This window comes from Archocentrus centrarchus, chromosome 3, assembly GCF_007364275.1.
Source record: "Archocentrus centrarchus isolate MPI-CPG fArcCen1 chromosome 3, fArcCen1, whole genome shotgun sequence".
Lineage (NCBI taxonomy): Eukaryota > Metazoa > Chordata > Actinopteri > Cichliformes > Cichlidae > Archocentrus > Archocentrus centrarchus.
Window position 1 is genome coordinate 29,697,154 of NC_044348.1, and position 23,372 is coordinate 29,720,525.

At 40.9% G+C, this 23,372-nt stretch overlaps 1 protein-coding gene across 2 annotated transcripts in view; it reads left to right on the plus strand.

Annotated features, from left to right (window-relative positions):
- Positions 1-23,237, plus strand: part of garre1 (granule associated Rac and RHOG effector 1) — a 45,257-nt gene extending 22,020 nt beyond the window's left edge. For both annotated transcript variants that reach the window (XM_030758896.1, XM_030758903.1), the window contains exons 3-14: positions 4,823-5,035; positions 5,676-5,816; positions 6,067-6,162; positions 7,669-7,830; positions 8,038-8,196; positions 11,528-11,625; positions 12,488-12,613; positions 12,701-13,815; positions 14,868-15,030; positions 20,152-20,289; positions 20,448-20,523; positions 21,184-23,237. In XM_030758896.1, coding sequence (XP_030614756.1) covers positions 4,823-5,035; positions 5,676-5,816; positions 6,067-6,162; positions 7,669-7,830; positions 8,038-8,196; positions 11,528-11,625; positions 12,488-12,613; positions 12,701-13,815; positions 14,868-15,030; positions 20,152-20,289; positions 20,448-20,523; positions 21,184-21,510 — 2,814 coding nt within the window. In that variant the 3' untranslated portion in view covers positions 21,511-23,237. The remainder of the gene's footprint in view (positions 1-4,822; positions 5,036-5,675; positions 5,817-6,066; positions 6,163-7,668; positions 7,831-8,037; positions 8,197-11,527; positions 11,626-12,487; positions 12,614-12,700; positions 13,816-14,867; positions 15,031-20,151; positions 20,290-20,447; positions 20,524-21,183) is intronic.
- The last annotated feature ends 135 nt before the right edge of the window (positions 23,238-23,372 follow it).

Sequence of the window (23,372 nt, forward strand, 5' to 3'; positions counted from 1 at the left end):
GCCAGGTGGAAAGCTCTGGGGATATGGCCCATGGGTCGCCAGTTGACGTTCACTGTTACAGAATGTAAACAAACAATGGCAAACCAAAGAAGTGTGTGATACTGGTTGTTGCTCCATTTCGCAGTTGCTGCATCTGCAATATCACTTCTGTTTTATGTAACAGAGGCCGCTCTGCTTAAATATGTCCAGTTTGTTCCAGAAGTGATGGAAGTGAGCTAGTTTTTCTGTCAGAACATAATGCCCATTTTCATTTATTTCATCTCTTCATTTTCTCACCTGACATCATCCTGATTTGGACAGATCAGATATTGTTTACTGTAAACCCAGCATTAGACCTCAAGAGAAAATAACGTAACTTTTCTTAAATTAACTCAGCAGGGTAGTTTAAATATCTCTTAGCCTGATTGTTGTGCTGTTTAAAGAGTAACCCCATTTTAACCAAACTGAGATTTCATTTAATTTTTTTGTTATACTTAATTAGCTGATGAGGTCACATCCAGATGACTTAAGAGTCTTACAGTAAAGCTGTTTTTAATTTTTGAAATACTAGAAGAGGGTCCAGGGAAGTTGTGATGTTCCTGTTTCTTAGGAATGATTGTGTAAAAGGGAAGATACAGGAAAAAGAAGGGAAAAGCTAGGAAGAAAACAAAAACAAAAAGCCAAAAAGCAAAGCCTGACCACTGACATTAATGAACAGAGGGGTTGGCTGCTTGTTTTCTTCTGTAGATCAGACAGCGGTGCAACCCCACCATGCGAGCATCTGGTTATTATAACAGCCTCACTCGCCTTTTTTCCAGAAAAGGTTTGGACTTCAGGAACTGTGCTCTCCTAGATTTGGTACAGTGATTGTGCAGGTGTTCTCAGAAAATAGAAGTAAAAATGTTGATGATTGATTCATGATTCGCCTTGTTTGGTTCTGAGGGAGGCCAGCATCAGCTTGGCTCTGCTGCACTCTTTCTCATATTTTCCATGACTGTGTGGGATACTGCACAGCCAATCACATGTGTTATCCATTATCTTGTGCTTTAGCCATGTCCTCATTCTTTTTTTTCCCTTTTTTTTTTTCCATGCTTGATTATTGCAGCCTTTGTAGCAGAGTAGTTTTTGATTGTGTTGTCAGCATGTGCTCATTTTGTTATTTTCATTAACATTTGCTGGTGATATCCACTTCAGCCTGTGTTATCAGGCTGCATGTGTTTTCTGTTATGTTATTTTTCTTTGGCACATATACTAAATCTCTGTTGAATAATTGAACTCTTATTAGTTGCTTAATGTCAACAGCAACAGCAGGAATTGCTCATCTAGTGTAATTGGAACCTGAGCCTGTATTTACCAGATCTGTGAGAGAAGGTGGCAGAGGGACAGGCACCATATTATCCTACATGGTACAGTGGGTCTGAGAGTTATGGTGCATACTTGTATTTATAGATGCCTTTTTAAGGGCTGTAGAGATGGAATTGTTGGTCTCTCCACCTGTTGGTTGTAGGTTAGAGTTCACTGTTGTCAATTTTTGTACAGATTTTAAAGCTCTCCAGAGGATAAATGTTGCTGATTCTGGTGATCCTGTAATGTTTTTTCTCAGCACCACCATAAAGGTTTTTCTCAGTTAAATATCTTGACAAATTTCTAGTAGATTGCTGTTGAATTTGCTTTAAACATTTAAGGCCGCCAGAGATTCAATTCTAATTATGTTTTATCCTCGGACTCTTCATTTTGCACCACCAGCAGATTGAAATATCAATCTACTTTATGTAAAGCCACCATAATTGTCCTGAGATTCATGGCTCCCTGTTGATGCATCCTTGTGACGAAGGATGTATGTATGTAAATGTGTAACATCTGCAAACAAATACATACAAAATTATGAACTTTGTTTATTGCTAAATGCTGCTTTGCTAAACTAAGACCGTAATGATGTCGTATTGTAAATATGAGCACCTTAGCATACTGACATTAGTTTTCAGTCTAAAGCAGTGGTTTGCCAAATAAAGTCTTGCAGTCCAAGTCCAAGACAAGCTTGTTATCTTAGTAACATTATAAAGAACAGATTAAACAAACCACATGATATTTTGATCTTATCAACATTCACTAGACAGGATACTGATGCTGAGTCACAGAGAAAGTTCTTTTTTCCCTTTTTTGCTTTAAAGTGCTTGTTACACACTGTATGCATACTGGAAGGGTTTTTCCTGGCTCCGAATGGTCAGTGAGTTTGTGTTACTTTAGACTGTAATTTACAAAACTTTGTTAAAGAAATTTCTGGGAAAAACCCTGAACACTCTGAAGACTACCTCGGGCTTGCTTTGGTAGTGCTTTATTTATCCCATGAGCACAGGGACTCAGCAAGCATGTTTACATACATAATTTTAAAGGAGATCCCCAGAAGAACTCAATCAGATTTTGTTTAAAGATGGGAAAGGACCCTGGAAGATGTAGATCAATTAAAAATGAGCTGAAACTGACTCACAGCATTCATTGGGAAATATAGAATTAGTCAAAGTGGTACTAATTGGAGCCTCATGATGTGTGGTGTGAGGATTGTTCAGTCCAACTATAAAAGATCTTTCAGTGTGTTTCATCCTTAGCACATAGGTCATCAGTGGAAATCAGAGTATGTATCAGCTCAGACAATGCAAAGACACTGTTAACAGCCTCTTTGTAGGCTTTCTCTTTTGCACAAACCACAATTGAGCTTTGCTAAAGAACATGAAAAGAAGCCCGATGAATACTGGGGGGATATTTTGGTCAGAAGAGACCATATAAATTTGTTTCTGTTTCTGTGAGGTCCAACATGTTTAGCATGAACCTGGGTTGGAATACCACAGTGGCCCACTCCCTGACTGACCCAACGTAAGCTGCAAAAACGCATTTAAATCATATTTGCTGTGACAGTTTTAAAAATTCCCGCCCTTCCTCTTGTACTTGAATGCACCACTAGCAACGCCAGCTCAGAATACTCTCTCCAAGTGCGACAACCGCCAAAATATATCACTGACTTGTCAAAAACATAAAATTGACAATGAAAATCACCGTTTTAACCCTGCTTGGACTGATAAATGTTTATTTTACCCCAAAGACTGAACTCTAAGACTGAACTCATTAAGTCAGCATTACTTTGAATATGCAGAAGAAGCTTTAATTTTACAGTTATTAAGTGTTCACTTGGTGCAATTTTTTTATTAAACATATGTGTGGTGAATAGATGCCTTGTTAAAAATATTCTGGTCAAGGTTTGGACCAAATGTTAAAATTTGCAATGCACTTATATTATTTTGCTCATCAATAAATGATGCAGTATAAAGCCTTTATTGTGAATTCCTTTATTTATTTTTATGACTTAGTTCAGGTGTTAGCATATTTAGAGTTAAATCTCAAGAAATAATATAAGTAGGGGTCTTCGGCCCAGTGGCATCTCAAAATTTTCAAATCTGGCCCAGAAGAAAAAGTAATTGAATAGGCCTGGTATAGAGGATTGAGTGTGCCATCAAAATTGTTTCATATGAACATGCACATCAACCACTAAAATTTACTAGATGGTAAAACAAAGCACTGAATGAGGCAGCATATTACAAAGTTATGAGCTTGTCATAGAGGAGAATTTATTTGCCATCACATCTCTTTTGTTGTTATGAAAACAATGAAAATTCATGGAGGTTTGACACCTCCAGTCAGTTTGCCCAGTTTAGTTTCCATGTCCTGTGAAGTGTGCTAAAGAGTGGAGGTGGTTTCTGTTTTGTTGTTCCTGTCAGCCAACAGAAAGCAACTGCATATTTCTGTCTTCAGAACACAGCCTATCCCTTGAGATATTTTCAGCAGGTACCTGAAAAAGAAAACCCTGTGACTGTGGCAAACACTGTGGTGTCCTGTTTCTCTTATTTTGCTAACTGAACAACAAACACCTTCTGAGCCTGGACTCCACAAACACATGCTATGTTTGGAGACATAGCTTGGTATATGTTTGATGTCCGGTGGTGTTACCAACTTTGCAAATGTGTTTCCTACATTTGTTGTAATGCAGTTTTCATAAACAGATGCTGACAGTTCTATAGCAGAATTTTAATTATGTATTTTAGGGTTTTACAGTATTGTCTTACAGCATAGTTAATCACAAATATTTAGTCTGCTGAAATATGGTCAAATGTTTTATTTTGAAAGTTCCTGTGTTGGTTGGACAGTTTTGTGGTGGAAAAGAGTTGGGAAATAAGGTAGCTAAATGTTTCCTAAAGAAGACATCAGATTTTTTTTGTTTTTTTTGGATAAACTTGAGATTAATAAATCATGTCAACATTATCAGGAGAAGCCAGACTTTAATCTGCCTGGTATTCATATGTCTAGCATGTGTAAACAGTTTAACTAGCGTGTTTTGGAAAAAATATTTCTCCTAATATCCTGCAACTCAAGCTAAAGCAAGTGTCATGCCTGCACAACATTCTATACCAAATTTACTGAACCAGACATATTACAGCTACTGACATTTACCTTTGTGTTTTAAAAGTAGCTGACACACTTCTTAGTTCCTGGATCTTTATGGTTGAACAGGCATGAAAATGCACAAAATATCAGACGAAAAATTTGGTGTTAAGACAGCCAGCCATTACTGGACTTCTCTTTATTAGAAAGTTACAAAGTAGCAAGCTGTTTTGTGTTAAAAAGTGGTAACCAATCACAGAGGCATGTGGACATGCAGGTTTCCACCTGTATGTTGAGCGTATCCATATTGTTTTGGTTTCTCAAACATCTTGACTGAGCTTCAGTCTAATAGTGATGGATGCTCTCAGTGTTTAGGTATGTTGTAATTGTAATTCCTATGTTATGTTTCCAGGTACTGGGTCGATGCTTCCTCACGGTGATGCAGGTCCATTTCCAGTTTCTATCACAGGCTCTTCAGAAGGTTCAGCCCGTGGCTCAGTCTTGTCTGGCTGAAGCTCTGGCCCAAGCCCAAGAGCGCTGTGCCAATGCCCGTTCCCAAAGCTCTGACCTTGGGCCCCTCACAGAGCTGGAGGAAGCCTCTCGCTCATGGAAAGGTGCAGCTGAGGTATGCAGCCACAGCCCCAGGACTTTTCCAGATCTAAGCCTTGGAAATGTGTGGTTTGTCTGTGTGAGGTGAAAAAACAGCTTACTACACATTCCTGAGAAATGCCAGCAATTTATGATTTCCATTCCAAATTTCCTATTTCCTCACTTCTGGGCTGTAGCTTGTCTGTGAACTTACATTGCTATGTTCTTTAAACCTCAGCCCCATGCAGGGGAAGCTGCTTTGTAAGAGGACCCAACTAATCCCCAGGCTTATCAGTCCCCCAGGCCCATTTCAAGCTTTATTGTATATAGTGAGGCAGAGAGGAGAATAGTGGGTTGATTGATCTTTTAAACTCTGGCATGCAGAGTGTTAGCCCCGGAGGGTATCAGGCCTCGATAGAGGGAGACAGCCGAGGGCTCATATTTTTGGAAGCTACACAAGTTGAGGTTTTTGCACCATTCAACGAAAACTATCAGTATTTTGTTTTCTTCTGTACATCCTTGTAAACAAACACTTTAAACATGCTAAATTTAATGTAGTAGTATAATTCACATATTGAGTACTACTTGCTTGTAGTGAGATTTTGTTACAGTGGTTGTGTAGATATTCCTGCTGTAAATCTGACCCAGACCTCTTTTGTATGTTGCTGTGCCCTCAGGCCACAGCGAGGCTCAGAGAGAGGGGTCGGGATGGCTGCCTGGCAGGCATCCAGGTGCAACAACTCTTTTGCTCCAACAACACTACCATCCCTGAGCACCAGCTGAAAGAGCTCAACATGAAGATTGACAGTGCTTTACAGGTACAGTATCAACGTATAGATTAAGCTAGGAAACTATAGCTGATATTATTCCAGTGGCTCGCAGAGTTAGACATACTGTGAGGTATGTTTAAGAATCAAATGGACTTTAGTCTATAAGGTTTTCTTTTCATTTTAATGGAATAATGTAATGGAACTAGATACAGTCTTTAATAAAACTGCAATGTCAAGAGAGGAGAAAGCAAAGCTGTAACTTATTAAAGTAACTGATCATGTTTTCTTCCCTATTCAGGCTTATAAAGCAGCATTAGAAAGCCTGGGCCATAGTGAGTATGCACTGAAGGCAGGCTTTCATCTCAACCCTAAAGCTGTTGAGGCAGCCTTACAGGTGGGTTCACTCTAACAAATTGTACCTTTCCTCATATTTGTGCGTGTTCCCTTTGGGAGTACTGGTTTCTCCTGCTATCGTAGCATGCTGTGTTAATTCTCTTGTCACTGTGGACTGGATTTGGTGGTTGCTCACTAACACTTAGAATGATTTGATGCAGAGTTAATTTCCCTAGAGCATAAAGTTTGGGTTTATGATATCATGTTAGTATTAACACAGCTGATGAATTACGAATAGGGCTGGTCGATATGGACCAAAAATAATATCTCGATATTTTTTTTAGCTGAATGGATATGAAGATATATATATAAATATAAATATATATATATATATAAATATATATATATATAAATATAAATATATATAAATATAAATATATATATATATAAATATATATATATAAATATAAAATATATATATATATATATATATATATATATACATTTATTTTTTTTTCTTTTTCCTTCCCAAAAAGACACTTATGAGTCAAAGCTACATGTCCCAAATGTCACACAGGAATTTTTATTAACGTTCAGCTGTAGATGTATATGAGAAATTGCTCAAAAATAAAATTGGCATATTTAAAAAAAATTATGCTCCTCAAGTAAGTTAATGCATTTTTCCTCCATAACAAAAGACTCACAGCTGTGCTATTAAAATGTAAACAGAAAAGATACAGAGCAAAAATAGCAAAAGGCTGAGTTATTCTTTAAAAAGCCAGTCTGCAGTGAAGTACACTACACCAAAGTGCTTCCTCCTGTGTACTCCTAGTACTCTGTGCAAATAACAAAACATGTAAACAGACTGAACAAAATTCCATCCTTCAGTCAGCAGGGTTCTAGCCAGCTCAATAAATCCATAGACATATGTGCTGATGTATCACAGTAACGGGCCCGCCCGCTCAATGGCGTCTCTGACGGCTGCATCCTCAAAAAAGACCCACTTCCGCTTTTAAGGTCACATGCCTTAAGGTACAAACCAACAGCCAGGTACTCTTTGGGGTCCGGGTGATGCCAAAGCATATGAACGGACGTAGTACGAAGGCTGTGTGTGCACAAAGCATGGCGACAGCAGAGGATTTCAGGTTTCCAAAACTATCCAAAAGTCACCGATGTCACTGGAAAAAGTCACTGAAAAGCCACTAAATCTAGCGACAAAGTCGCTAAGTTGGCAACACTGCCATGCTGTCGCTTCCTGCATGATTTATGGGTGAAGCGGTGAGGGAGAGGCGGGGCAGTGTGAAGCCGAGCAGAGACAAACTGGGAGAAGAGAACGGTGAACTGGTGGATCTACAAGTATGATTGTAACACGACATAGACTATATCGATATAAACGATATTGTCTCATCTTATATCGCGTATGAAAATATATTGATATATCTTAAAAACTCAATATATCGCCCAGCTCTAATTATGAATATGTCTCTACATTGTCAGTATTACTTTTTTACCATCATGAGTGTTTTAGGTGTTGTGTGTTTACTTGCTCGTGTGTGTGTTTGTACAGGGTTGTTGCAGTGAAGCAGAGGCTCAGCAGGCGGGCAGGATGCAGACCACCTCCCAGCCGATTCAGTGTGAGCTGCCCACTATCCCTGTGCAAATTGGCTCACATTTTCTCAAAGGAGTGTCCTTCAATGAGTCAGCGGCTGAAAACCTCAAATTGAAAACGGTATGAACCTAAACTCACCTACTTTCTGTTGGCTTCTTTGTTTCTCTAAAACACTCAACTTTTACTGGTTCAATCAAAACATTTTTCAGTGTTTTGAATGATAACCTTAGCACACATATGCAGATATACAGGTGGCTATAATGTAACATCAGCAAATGTTGGTGACAGGCTGCTTTAGTAATGTCTCCCTGTGTTTTGTCTCTTCAGCACACGATGCTGCAGCTCATTAAGGAGGCGCTGGGTCAGAACGGAGTGACCCCCAGGGATGACTCTCCTGTCACTGAGGTCCTCAACCAGGTTTGCCCATCCAGTTGGAGAGGAGCCTGCAAGACAGCTGTGCAGCTGCTGTTTGCCCAGGCTGGTCTGGTGAGTAGAGATGTTAAGTTGGGTCAGTAGTGTTTATATGTATTTCAAAAACAATGAGGAAAAAAGAAAGTAAAGTGACTTTTATTATTAGAAATATTCCTCTAGATTTTGCTTTAAAAAAAAACCAATCATTTGAAATGTAGTTTATTTAGGTTATCTTATGTGTCCATACCAGATATTCAAAGGTAACTGGGGTTGTTAACATCCATCAGCACAGTGTAGTTGGTACCTCAGAACAGTGGATAGTAGGTGCTTCACTGACACTGAATCCTCCATTTGAGTATCTGGTGGTTTGGCTACTTGCGTCCTATTGTTTGTCAGACTTGTCCTGGAGATGAGCAGATCTGTCCGCTTGCTTTGAGGCAGCCAAGAGGTGTAAACAAACACCAGAGAGACACAAAAGGGAAGAAGCATTCCTACAGCATCTGAGTGAAGGGTAGGCTCGCCTGGACGGGTCTGCAAACGAAACTCCCCCACCCTCCTGTTGAAAAGGAGTGTCATGGGGAGGGCCCCGCAGCAAGGCTTTCCTCAGAGTAACACCAGTGTGTTTATGCTTCACTGTTTATTTCCTCTGTGTGGTCTGCCCTGCTTTGTGTGTCAAAACTGAGAGCCTGTTCCCGTCCAGCCCCGTGCTAACTGTAAAACAATCCCTGCATGATGAACGAGCGCTTTGCATTAGCTCCTTATCTGAGCCTATCATCACCAAACCCAAAATAGATCATGCAGCAAGTATGCATGGACACCCACACTCGCACACATTGTATCTTCCCCACACATTTACTCACACACTCATTGTCATGCAGTGCACCATACATGACTCCCACGGAAATGTTTCTGCTCCCCGTTTTCTTTATTCTCATGTGACAGTTACAGTGAGAAACACCATTTGAGTTGTGTTCCTGGCAACGTCGCGCCATTTTTTTTTTTTTCACGGCTGTCAGTCCACTAAAACCAGACGACCTTGTCTGTTCTGCTGCCATTGCTGCTCCTTTCTGCCTCTGGTGACCTTGTGTGTGTGTGTGTGTGTGGGTGTGTGTGTGTGTGTGTGTGTTTAAACATGGCTGACCAATTGACTGCATCTGTGTGTGGCTGTCACATAGCCTTTTTTTTTTTTTTTTTTGAGGATACACCTGCCTTTTTTATAACAATAGGGTAATTTCCTACAATACAGGAAATAGACCCCTCCCACCTTCCCTCCCTCTCTGTGACCCAGCTGCTAAAGTCTGGAGGAGCCAAGGCCACTTTCAAAGAACTTGTGAATATATTTGGCTCTCAGCAGACAGGACGGCTGATCTGTGTGTTCTCACTGGCTGATTGAAAGCATTGCTGCTAAGTGGGGAAATTAATGACAGGTAGCAGTAACTAGCCTTTGACTTCTAGATATTTTTCCGCATCATACCATGTCTGGGGAAAAAAGTATTAAATTAGACTGACATTTTTTTGAGCATAAGTCATTTCTGTTTGGTTTCTAAGACTGTGTCAGTGTGTGTTGCTGTATGTGTGACAAACTTAGAGTATGCTGTAAACTTTTTTTTTTTTTTGGTTTCTACCGGGACTGTGCCATATCATATTGTCCCTGATAATGCTGTTATACATTTTTACATGTTATGAAAACGTCATATAGCACCTATGCGTTTACTTCCCTAGTGTAGACAACGGGATAAACCCAGGCATGTCTGACAGCGAAAGCTGCGTTTAAGCCTCTGAGAAAGGGAGCTACTTCAGCAACCTTTGACAAAGCTCTGTACTTTGCAAAATAAGCAGAAAAACTGTTACCACTAAAAGTGGAAACAACAAACCTGTTTTATCACTTGAGGGTTGATTACAACTAGGCTATCAAGGCATGCAAGGAGGAGATGCTAATAACTGGTGATGTGATGTGCCTGTTACAGGGTTTTTAAGACCAATACAGATATGATGTTTGGTGATTTAAAAATTCTTGTGTTCTGATATCAGACATTATTTTTATTATCTTCCCGCATCTGTCCGTGGGGTTTTACCTTTCTGGTCTATAGACCCCAGAACCACAAGGAGTTTAGCCATGAAATTTGGCATGTTCTTTACTCTTCAAAGATGCAACACGATATTTGTCTGTCCATCCGTCTGGGCAAAATAGTTATTCAGAAGGTAATAAGATGTATGCTTAAGGGTTGTCTGTTATGAAATGGGCCTGTAATGTTATCCAGACTTCTAAATGTATTTTATATTTTCATTAATGGTGGGAGGATTTCCTAATTGCTGATGGGTCTTATTTTTTCTTTTCTTTCAGATGCATAATACTAATGCATAATGCATTATACTAGATTATAATATTTTTGTAATATTTTTATTTTAGAGAGTTTGATTTTCTGTTACATGGCACTGAACAGGAGTGGCCCTCCAATCTCGTTGTACATCCTGTATAATGACAATAAAGGCATTCTATTCTATTCTATTCTATAATCATATTTCCTTAACATTTGTTATGTGTAGCTGTTTGTGAGTCCTTATGACAGTGCAGTTCAAAAATAATCTTTTCACTCTAAAAACAATCTTGTCACAAGTTTGCTCAGATCAGCTGGTCTGTTTTGGGCTAAAATCAGGTGTTGCCACCAGGGAAGTTGCAGAGTGCCCTCTGGTGGGCAAACTGTGCAGTATTAACACTCATAACATGGTTGAAGGGTGTTTCTCCTATATCTTCTTTACTTTAATTTTAATTTTAATTTATCGACCATTATAACTGCCGATACCGATATATCAGCACATAGCTAATATAGGCCAATAATATTGTCCCCACTGATGTATTGGGTGGGCTCTTTTGTTGAAGTGTGACCCCAAAGTAAGCAAATGACTCAACCAAGCATTGCACTTCATATCACAGGAAGAGCAAGCATGAATGGAAATTACTGATATGGTAACATGATTGTAAAAGAGGGCTTTAATCAGGTGTTTAAAATTTATATTTTGTGTGACAATATTGTTCAGACTCCTGCAGAGTTACAAGGATAAGCTGCTTTAGTTAATATTGTAAAACTGCAATCATGTTATACTTAAAATTTCGATTGAAAACACTACCTAGGGTACTTTTGTACTTAGATTTGACTTGTGTTGTATATTTTGCTGTGTTAGCACTATTGCACTATAATGCTGCTGCTGCTGGCACCTTGTGGCACACTTGCCTTGAATAAGGTAGTCTCTGTCATCAATGACAATAGCTCAGTGGAACAGAAGGATTGGCTATATTGGGCTATATTGTCCACCTCTAATTTCTAGTAAAGGCAGAATTCAAAATAACTGCAATAAATGCAGGAAAGGTTAAGATAGCTAATAGGTGTTTTCTGTGTCCCATCAGGTGGTTGTCGATACTGCTCAGATTGAGAACAAGGAGGCTTATGCTCCCCAGATCACTCTGGAGGGATCCAAGGTGGTGGTCCAGGTTCCTTCTACATGGTGAGTACAATTGTGTTGGGAATTTCTTATTACTGTGGTATTGGTATTTACAGTTATCATTCTTAGTATAATTTTTTGACAGTTATAGTGGTCACATACACTGGATTAATGAACACTGTATGCTTTAGATTAGTAGGATAAAACTGTGGTCTGTTATATTCACTCTCATTTAGGTTTGAGGCCTCAGTCTCATCTATGCACAATTTGGTTCACATGACATTTTATCACCTTATGTTGTTTTATTTTATGACTGAGACATGGTTCTGCAGACCAACCAGTGTTTGGGTAGTATGAATTAGTGTGGGGATAAATTCTAGCTAAGTGAGATTGTAAGTTCTCCACACTCCGCTCAGTTCCAGTTCCAGTTCTCCCACTTCTCAGAACAGGCAGCAACGTGCCCGGTTCTCCACGCATTCATTCACACACTCCGTTTTGTGCCAAAAAAAAAGATTTCCGATGTTTCAGTGTTTTTTTTCTGTTTCATATCTTTGCTTATGTATATACACTGTCTGTAGTCAACAGGAGTTAAAATAATGTGATAGCATTCATGAGAGATATGTTTGAGATATGTGTGACAGATTATAGGCTAGCAAGTCATTTACAATGTTTGCACAGCCCATTCAACCCTGCAGTAATTATTAATCTTTTTTCTAACTACAGTCCCCTATATGTTTATTAACTGCATCTAGCTAATGTTGGCTCTCGTTACAGCAACCTTCATGTCCAAATGTGTGTAAACAATACGTGTTGCTAGGCAACCTGACATGCTGCAATAGTTGTTTTACATTAATTTCTTTGGGATCAAAAAATGGCATCCTTGGGGGTTGTAGGTGTAAGTGTGAATGTTTGTGTGTGCATTCAGGTGTCTGAAAGAGGACCCAGCCACTATGTCCTTACTCCAGCGAAGCTTGGACCCAGAGAAGACACTTGGTCTTGTGGACGTGCTTTACACAGCAGTGTTTGACATCAACAGGTGGAAGGAGAGAACGTGAGTAGATGTTAAGTAATGATTAACTACTTAATTTCATGCTTTCTTCACTAGCTAACACAACTTTTTTTCTCCTGTCCACAAAAGAGAGCAAGCCTTGCCCACTATTCAGATACAACTGCAGAGAGAGAGCCCAGACTATGGCAGCCCCACAGACTTGCCTCCAGGTACCAGCTCCAAAACTTCTAGTGGACTGCCCAAAACTATATCAAAGCTGACTTCCAAGTTCACAAGGAAAGTCTCATCCAGCTCAAATAGTGGAGGCAGTTATTCCATCCCTAGTACTCCATCTCGCAGCATGCTAACAACTAGTAACTCTGAGGACAAGGCAAAGGGCCTGGGCCACAATGATGGGAGGCTACAGAGCATCCTGCAGATGGGCATCCTGCCTTGTACCTCTGACTCCACCCAACAAAGCCAGCTGGCCAACGGCTCAGTGTCTGAAGATCAGGGGATGAACCTGCCGACTGACCAAGAGATGCAGGATGTCATTGACTTTCTCTCAGGATTTAACATGGGCAAATCGCAGCAGGCCTCACCACTGGTCAAGAGGAGGAACTCTGTGGCATCTGCTAATCCTGCTGAGCTGAAGCCCCCGAGTGGTCCTTCACCAGCCACCCAGTCCATCTCTCACGGTGCCCTACAGCCTCCAGCTCAGACTCTGCCACAGCCCCAGCCTCAGCCACCACCATCAGTACAAAAACAGCAGCCTCAGCCTCAACCACAGCCACCTCCCTCACAGCAGCAGCAGCCCCAGCAGCAGCAGCAGCCCCCTGCTCCACCACCTCAGCAGCCCTCCCCACAGGCCCAGCACCTCTACTACCAGCACCTCCTGCAACCCATCACTCAGCAGCAAGCGCCTCCTCCTCAGCTTCCTCCCCAGCAAACCCCACCCCAGGTCTTGCCACAGCAAAGAGCGGCAAGCAAGTGGCTGGGCACATCTGGGCAACCGCCTCCACCACAAGGACCCCCAGCAGGGCTGTCACCCCTTGGTCCCATTGGGCAATGGGCATCACCTGGACTGCCAGACCTGAGCTCCGACCTGTACAGCCTGGGCTTGGTCAGCACCTACATGGACAGTGTCATGTCAGAAATGCTGGGTCAGAAGCCACAAGGACCCCGCAACAATACATGGCCCAACCGGGACCAGAGTGAGGGAGTGTTTGGAGTCCTGGGTGACACACTGCCCTTCGATCCAGCAGGTGATGTTCACCTTGCAATTTTATGTCCAAGAGTTTGTATCCATACGAAACAGAATAAACATTTCCCTATATTGGAACAGCTTAACTCTTAAAATCAAAATAAGGCATATACTCATGTCCAGTTAATGTAGCAGTTGAGACCACCAAAATCTGACTAAATTCACCATTTTATATTACCTGCCTTGCTAATTTGCATTCATTATGTTCACTTTGTATATTTTGGTAGCAATATCCATTAACATGCTATGTTCTTACTAAATAAACAAAAAAAATGTTGATTGTGGTGAGAAGAGGAAACAAACCAAAGAGCATTAGATTTCGTTTTCTTTGAGTTAGGATGAGTTTGTGGTTCAGGTAATCCTGCAGCTTTGATGGCACAATTTTTCATTATATGAAGCCTCAGAGAAGCTTAGCTGTGTCTCTAATACTTTCAAAGTTATAGCTGGAGACCAGTGTTCAGGAAAGGGTTGTGGCCTGAGTTATTTTCCCTACAGTACAATGAAGCTAAAACCATTAAGAAGATGGTAGTGGGTATCAAGCTGACTGTAAAAAAGTTTTTAATCTACATTCAAATCTTAATTGTGTCATAAAAGAAAATTAGTTTTCAGACATAAGTTGATATCAACAGTAAGGGCCTACCAAGCAAAAATTATTACGATGCAGAAAAGACACCGTAATTAGAAAAAATTAAAAAGCGGTGCTCTAGCAGTGGATTATTCTTTAAAACCTGATTTAACCTTGTAACTCAGGCTGACATAAGACAGCTGACATCAATATTGGTCAGATAGGACGAGTAGCCGTTTCCCCTGCATGTGGCCATGACTAAGCTGGCGATCTGTGCTGAATTTAGCTTGTGTTAGTTATATTTTAACAGTGCAGCACACTCTTTTGATTGAGTTGAGGCCCATTGTGCAGAGTTGACTTAAGGCTATTGTGATTTTTCTGCTATGGTAGACAGTCTGGCTGAACAGATTGAGCTCCAGGGAGCAAAAGAGAAAAGCTGAGGGTGTCAGAAACTCATAGTTGTGTTTATCCTCCCTTTCAATGCACAGTTGGCTCTGACCCGGAGTTTGCGCGTTATGTCGCCGGCGTCAGTCAGGCCATGCAGCAGAAACGGCAGGTGCAGCACATCCGCCGCCCCAGCAACACGCGCAGCAACTGGCCAATGCCTGATGAGCACAGGACCTGGTCCCACCCAGAGTTCTACAGCGAGGGGTAGGTACCCATACATCTGCTTTTACCACTCATCCACTACTATACAAGCTGACATTTCAGTATGTGTTCTTCAAAAAGATGTTCAAGAAACAAACCCATTTTAGGGGTGGCTGTGGCTCAGGAGGTAAAGCAGGTCATCTACTAATTGGAAGGTTGGTGGTTCAGTCCCAGGCTGCTCCAGTCTGTATGCCAAATGCTGCGTTTCCATTAGTACCTACTCAGCACGGGGCGACTTGACTCGGCACGACTTGCCACGGTCTTGGTTTGTTTCCATTGCAATTGAGTACCACCTCAATGTGGGTGGAGTTGATATAGCAACGTGGGCAGTAGTCTCTTGACATAATTTTTATGCGACTCAAAACACAACACAACAGTGGATGAGATAGAGGCTAGCTAACATAGCTAAGGCCAGTTTACTATCGTCATCATGCACAAGTCTCCCATACAATGTTTTAATGGATGAAGGTTATCATTAAGTATTAACCTTATACCGCAGAACATGTCGCAGTTGGCTCAGTGTACTTCTGATGTGCCGCCGTTTGCGTACTTCCGGGAGCAATTACCGTGATAACCCTATGTTGGGTGTGAAGTGCAGTTTTTCAGCGTTCAGAAACCGTTTGAGTTTTTCCGATAGGACAAACGGTTGTGTAATTACGGTAATTCAAAGTTCCTTTGATCAGCCATGCTCGATTTTAATCAGCTGTTCACGGCTAGTAGGGGCAGGTAATGGGTGCTTCAGTGGCGATCGCCCAGGAGTAACAGGTTATAATATATATGCTGTGTTCACGTTTCAGATGGCCCTCTTGTTGCAAAACTACCACTGCAAACTGTTGGTCTAGGCATTCAACCAAGCCTCCCCGTGCTTTCCGTTCCTCTATTTTCTTGCTGTTCGATTTTTAAAATGGCGTGGTTGATTCTGGTGAAGGAGTCTCTCTCTCATGACTCACCTAGTGACGACACTCCCTGGCCAATCAGTGGCATGCTGTTATTCTGCGTCACATTTTCAGATCCCTTGGAACCCTGGCTGAGTGGGTACTAAAAAAATACCTGGTACCAGGTACTAATGGAAATGCCTACAAACCGTGCCGAGTCGAGCCGTGCTGAGTAGGTACTAATGGAAATGCGGCAAAAGTATCCTTAGGCTACATAATTAACCCCCAAGCTGCACCCAATGTGTTTATTAGTGTGTGTGTGTGTGTGTGTGTGTGTGTGTGTGTGAATGTTAGATAGAAAGCACTTAGATGTAGAGGGTTTTATCATTTTCCCCTTATCAGAGACATCAAGATCATTTGTTACTTTGAAGCACTGTGTAATCTTGAGAAATCTGTCTTGACTTAGTGAATTGGCTATAACTAGGAACCAGTAACATCAGATCCTAGGTTACCATGTGGTGAACACAGATAGATTGAGTGTTTCAGTTCAGTTTTAATGCCACTTTCAGAAATGAGCACCTCCCTCTGATTTGTGTGCACTGGTTTTCTTTTTTTTTTTCTTTTTCTTTTCTAAAACCTGGTTGCCTACTCTCTGTGTGATGTAATCAGAGGACCACCTGATTACATCAGCACGGTCCTCTGTGGTTGTGGGTGGAATTGTCCTGTTTTCATGGTTCATGCTAAAAAAAAACAAACAAAAAAACAGTTTCAACCCAATTTCAGTATGGTTGAAATTTAATTGATAAAGACTTGAGATACCCGTTTAGCATATATGTTATTAATTATATAAATCAACAGGGTGAAAACCCCCCAAATCAGACTCTTAGCTGGTGTGTGTGTGTGTGTACATGCATGTGCACGTGTGTGAATTCAACTGAAAAGGTTCTTAATTCCCCTTCTAGATATTGTCCATCCATTTTCTTCCACTTACCCAATTGAGGGTTTTGGGGAGGCTGGGCTGTCCCAGCTGCTATAGGGTGAGAGTCAGGTTACACCCTGGACAGGTCGCCATTCTGTTGAAGGGTTAACACAGAGAGACAGACAACCATTTGCACTCACATTCACACCTATGGGCAATTTAGAATCACCAGTTAACTTAACCCCACTAACTGCATGTCTGAACTGTGGGAAAAGCTAGAGTATCCGGAGAGAACCCACAGGGGGAACATGCCAACTCCACACAAAAAGGCCCCGGCCAAAGGGTGGATTCAAACCCAGGACCTTCTTGCTGTGTGGCAACAGTGCTAACCACCGCACCACCATGCTGTCCTCTAGATATCATAATGCCTAAAAACTTCAGGGTCCTACATTAAGCAGTAGTGCTTAATATGAATGGTAGGTGCCATCACACTGTCCCTGCCCAGGCTCCTCAACAGCTGATATGTCTTCCTCTGAGCTTTGACCTTCCCGCTCTAATGTCTGGCCTTCCTCACCCCATACCCTGACGCCAGTAAGACTGACTCCCCTTCTACAGTTTGGGGTAAATTCCTTTCTGCCTTATCTTTCCCTCTGCTTCATGAAGTATGGACATTGGTTGAAAATGTAAGGCAGTAAGTCCTGCTGTCCACTTTAAAGGATGCTGGATAAAAGTTTTGTTTAGGGAGGGGTAAAATTATTGTACATTTAGGAAATCCTACTAAATCAAAGTTCAGATTCTCAAATTGAAGAAACAATTTGAGTTTTAGCAGTAGACTCATGATCACTTAAATTTGGAAGCTGCAATTCCCGTCGTTTTAAAAAGAAAGTCCATGTGCTCTGATAGCCCTACCCCCACAAATGTGGCATCAGTAGGAAGCCCAGGATGTCCTCTTGACTGTACAGTAGGACTTCTATAGATTGCATAAATGGTGTTTGACGTAGATGTCTCAGACTCATGTCCCCAACAGAGGACAAAATTCATTGCTGGGTTTTAGGAGGCTATAGTTAGATGCTGATCGATTTATCAGCAGGCCAGTATTATCAGCCTATATTAGCTATTTGCTGATCTATTGGTGCCAGCATTCATAATGATAAATGAAAAATTAAAAAACAGATAAGAGAAAAACCCTTCAACCATGTTCTGAGTGTTGACTTTGCAGAGTTTGACCACCAGAGGGTGCTCTGCAACTCCCCTGTTGGAATATTAACGAGCTAATCCACTCATTCACGTAAACGAGTAAATGAATAACTGCACATAAGAAATGTTAAGAAAATTGATTTTTTTTTCTTGTGTGTGAAAGGGAAAAACATCAGCTGATATATTGGAGTTTTGGATTTTAAAAATCACCAAATTTCAGTATTGGTCTTAAAAATCCTTTCTGTTATGGGTAAAATTCGTGAACACAGTGGTGTAACGGATTGGGGGAACATTTAGAAAAATGTTTTCCTTGTAACACAAACCTGTAGCGAGTGTTTTTTTTTTTTGTTTTTTTTTAATAGGAGCAGTGTTTTGTTTGGCACTTTGAGTGGCTTACACTTCACACGAATATTCACTTTATCTCTGTTTTGCTTTTACACATGTGACAATATGATAAATATCCACAGACATACATAATGCTGTGAGCCAGGATGTATTTTTTGACCTAACACCTGGAAAAGAGAACTCTCCATTTTATACTTGCAACTGATTTGTTGTAGAATTTATTTATAAAATTTTAGTGATTAGCTTTAAGGTTTGTTGTGGCCAGGCTTCAGATTATAACTCAGAGCTGCTCTCCACCTACCAGTGTGTGCACAGCCCAAAGCAGATAAGAACCTTCTTGCTGTTGATGTGTCTGAATTTAAGATTAGAGCAGACTGTGCTTTTGCACGAGCAGCTATTATCTCCTTTTAATGCAAACATTTGTTTCTGCTGATATCTGTCTTTTACCAGCCGTGATTGCATTCCTGACATTGTTTTCACTTTGAGAGTCTGTCATTATGGCAGCAAGTGGTCTTGGAGACACTGTGGTGGAACTAGCACAGAGGTGGTTTTGAGGACTTTGAAAGGTGTTGCTATCATCCTCAGAATATCTGCCCATATGTTGTGAACTACAGACCGCATATGATAGATGGACTTGGCTCCTACTCTGAAGAGCCCATAAACAGGAAAGGGTTTACAGAGGTCAGGGGCAGAGGGACATTTTCCCGTAGACTTCTGTAGGATTGGAAGTCTTTTTTTCAACCAACAGAGGTTGCCCCCTGGTGGCCATTAGAAAGAATTCACACGTCAGGAACTTCACGTTTCAAACCCAGAAGCTACATCCATTTTTTTATTCTATAATATGTTTGTGTGAGGAGCAGTAATATGATGTGCACTCAGACTGAAAGCAAGTAAAGGAGAAACTAACACAACTCTAAGTAACAGGAATATGCAGCAGCCTGATGACTCTCAAGTGCGACACTAAATTGTTTTTATTTCTTGGTCGAGTTCAGTAAATTCTTATTTTCCAGCATTACAAATGTAATGTTTAAGTTGATCCTGATGGTGCCTTACACACAGGTTTGATTCCCAGTCTCTTCTTCACAGTGAGGAGTACACTGATATCAGATCAGTGATCTGTGTACTGGCAGATATACCCAAAGCCAGGATATCGGTATCAAACCAGAACTGTAAAAACTTGGGTCAGTGCCCTGTTTGTAATAAAGGACTGGCTGATATCTTATGATGTGAAAATCAGCGTGCTGATGTGCATTGTGGCTGGTGTGACCCCATCTCCAAATGGTCTCTGGTTTGTTTCGCAAATCTGTTTTTATTTATTTTTATTTAGTTTTTGAAGCACTTTTTTTTTTTTTTTTTTATTAAATGTGAAACCTTTTCATTATCACGGGCACCAGCATACTGTTAAACTGTGGTGTTATGTTTTGATTAAGTTATTAATGTGTCCAACATCATCAATAAGTGAGGCATTTAGCATGTTTATCCTGGGTGCTGTTTAATTCCACCCACATGTGACACTCCATCCTGGTCACAGACTAATCTGTGGAAGCAGGCAGAAGTAAACAAGCAGCAGTGTGATCTCACCTATAAATCCCATGCAAAAATGCTGTTTATTAGAAGGATGTCACTTTTATACAGCTTCTGTTTTTTTTTAATAAAGGCTGGGAGATCAACAGTATTCAGCTGCCTAATTGCAAAGAATAGAAGACCAAGTTTCACAAGTTTTTAGTTTTTTATTACATGCAATTAATTAGTAGCTAATAGAGACACCTTCTCTGGTCGTGCCCACAGTGAGGCTGTAAACAGCGGGTGGTCAGCCAATCAGGGAGACTCGGCCAGCTCCAGTGACGAAACGTCTTCAGCCAACGGTGACAGCCTGTTCTCCATGTTTTCTGGGCCAGACCTTGTAGCTGCGGTTAAACAAAGGCGGTAAGTCCCAAACTCATCCCCTGGTGTGGATTTGTTTTATCTTTTTCTGTCATCCTGGTTTGACCGGCATGTTTATCTGAGTCAAAATCTCTGCTGCAGTTTGGCTTTCATCAGATACTCTTTGTGAGTATGTTCAGTGTAGATTTGTCTGTCCTCAGGAAACACAGCTGTGGTGAGCCTGAGGTGTGCACCCTGCCTTCACCACCTCTCCATCACATCGGCGACGATAACCAGGTAAAGCTTGAGCCCCCCCCCCCCCCCCGTGCCAGTGAAGCATCACAATTCATTGTATGTGTTTAAGAATAGTTTAGCAACTCCCTAAATTAACAAAGGTATCAACAGAATGTGAAGAAACAGCTGCTATGATTTTGTCCTAAATGTCTACGTGTCGCCTGAACTAGAGCCAGGTCATACTTTTAAGTAATACCAGTTTGCACCACAGGATGGTGCAACAAGTCAGGGTAACATCTATGAAACCAGGCAAGTCATTAACAGTCATAGAAAGTGGATCTAGCCTCCATGATGTCACTGATTGGTTAGTGAAGTCCTGTTATGAAGTATTTTCATAACAGGACTTCACTAACCAATCAGTGACATCATGGAGGCTAGATCCACTTTCTAGCCTCCATGATGTCACTGATTGGTTAGTGATGTCCTGTTATGAAGTATTTTCAAGTGGCTCTGAAACTGCACACTCAATTGCAGTGAGCATTCCCATAAAACCCTGCTTTCTGAATCTTACAATTATCTGAATTTACAAATTGGGCTTAATATTCTGTTTAATATGCTCTGAAACTAAAATACTTTTAAGACAAGTATTAAAAAGTACCTTTAAGACAAGTTTTGCAACTTTTGATTGCGTTTTAACTCATCGTGTTCTGGCGTCCTCCACAGGACAGCAAAACTAAAACCTGGCCTCCCAAAGCACCGTGGCAGCACTCCACCCACACCAACACCATGCCCAATCCCAGCTCTTCCTTGTACCAGATGAACATCCCTCCTTCCTCCCAGTGGGGCGACTCCATGCAGATGCTCCAGTCTCCCGTGTGGTCCACTGCCAGTGACTGCTCCCCCTCCACTGGCATCTCTTCTGGTTTTCCCTTCACCCAGCAGCAGCAGCAGCAACAGCAACAACAGCAGCAACATAAACCCATGACCAAGGGCTTTAAATCTTTCCCCCTCAAGCATGAGCACAGACCCTCCTACCTTCACCAGTACTGATCCCGATCTAATGTCTAACAAGTCCACGGTGAAGTGCCACAGAGGACCCATAGCTCTGTTACATGAGCCACTGAGTGGGCCGAGCTGCAGCCATTACAGTCCATCCACACCCAGCGAATTGGAAGATTTCAAAAGCCTCAGAGGCAACGTTAAGTACACACACTGGCTCGATATTTTTTTGTATCTATATTTTTCCATGTCAGACATCCCCATCTGAAAAAGATGTATTTTGAAGTTTATCGAACTGCCATGTTTTAACCATGAAAGGTGTGCGTGTTGTGCTGGCAGCAGTTAGTCAGGTGGTGGTTTCTCTGTCTGTCGAGCTGAAATTTCCTCAGACAAGAGCTGGAGACGTGCACAGCCGTCACCCACTTGCATCTGCAGCTAAAAGTGTGTGTGTGTGTGTGTGTGTGTGTGTAGACGAGGGGATTATAAGGGGGCAGGGGCTTAAAATGCTCTCATTTTGCCCGTAATAAATATACTGTGTCTACATAGCTGTAACTGCCAAATCTCATGCAAGATGACCCAGAATACAGCTACCATCTACTGTTTCATAGCTTGTAAAATAGTGAAGTTGAAATATAAATATTTAGTACTTTTTATTAAGAGGCTTTGAGCAGGCTCAGCATAAATATAGTAAGTCACTGCAGAGGTGTAATTTGAGAGAAATACACTACTTTTTCAACAACTGACCAGAGTTAAGAGTTATAGCAGTAACTATGTGCCATGTTGGTATCAATAGCACTTGCAGAATATTATTTCCAACCAAAGCGTTGTTTGGAAGGCGAATGGTGCTGAAGAGATAAGAGGCGGTCTGAGATTATTGATCAACGTGAAGTTAAACACCCTATTGGACGGGAGCGTTAGGGAACATCTTTATTTCCTCTAATTGGCAGTCGTCTGCTCCAGATTGACACTAACTCCCATAAATCTAACGTTTCTTTTTTGTTTAATAATACAATATTTTTTGTGTACAATTATTGACAGTATTAATCTTATTTTTGTATTTTCTTACATGTTATACCATACTGTATGTTAGTATTCTTGTAGACCTATTACATAAAACGTTTTTTTTTTCCACCTCCCAATATGTGAAAAAAAAAAGCATTTTTTTTTCCTACAGAGTTGAGCATCTATCTCTAAAGGTTACCAAATATGCCATGCTAAACACTAAAACATTGTGTGACGAGGGTGTTTTTTTTTCTCCGAGCCCGTGTTTCCTCGGTTGCTATGGCAGTGGGCTGTATTTAAAAGCCCAGAATGTTATCTTTTTGTGATGTTTGCGGATGCCAATGTTGCCTGTATTTATGAAATGACACCACGTTTTCAGAAAACTAACATACTTAACATGTTTACAGAGAATTGTTTGCTGTATATACATATAAATATATATCTTTTTATAGTTAATGTGCTTTGCACAATCAAGATATAGGGTTTGTTGCTTTTTGTCTGTGTTATCTCCCTAACTGTTGCAGCCTTTTTTAAGACATCAGTACAGACCTTGGACTGTAACTGTTAGCTTCTCAGCTGTGTCAAATGGTTTACTAGTGGCTTCTAAAAAAAAAAGAAAAAAAAAGAGAAAAATAATAAAAACATGTTGCCCTGATAGAAGATATGAAGGGGGACTGCTTGGCTTATGTTGCTTATTGTTCTCTTGAGCTGGCAACTGAATCTTTCCAAGTGTACCAGCAATGCAAAAAATGAATAAAAATAACTAGCAATTCAAAGTGTGTTTTTTTTTTTTTAAACTCAATTTTCAACTTGAATTTAAGCCTCTTGGGAATAGTTTTCATTTTACTCCTGCCTCTTAGTCCGTCCATCCATCCGTCTCCTGCTGCTCATCAGGGTCTGAGTCTAAGCTG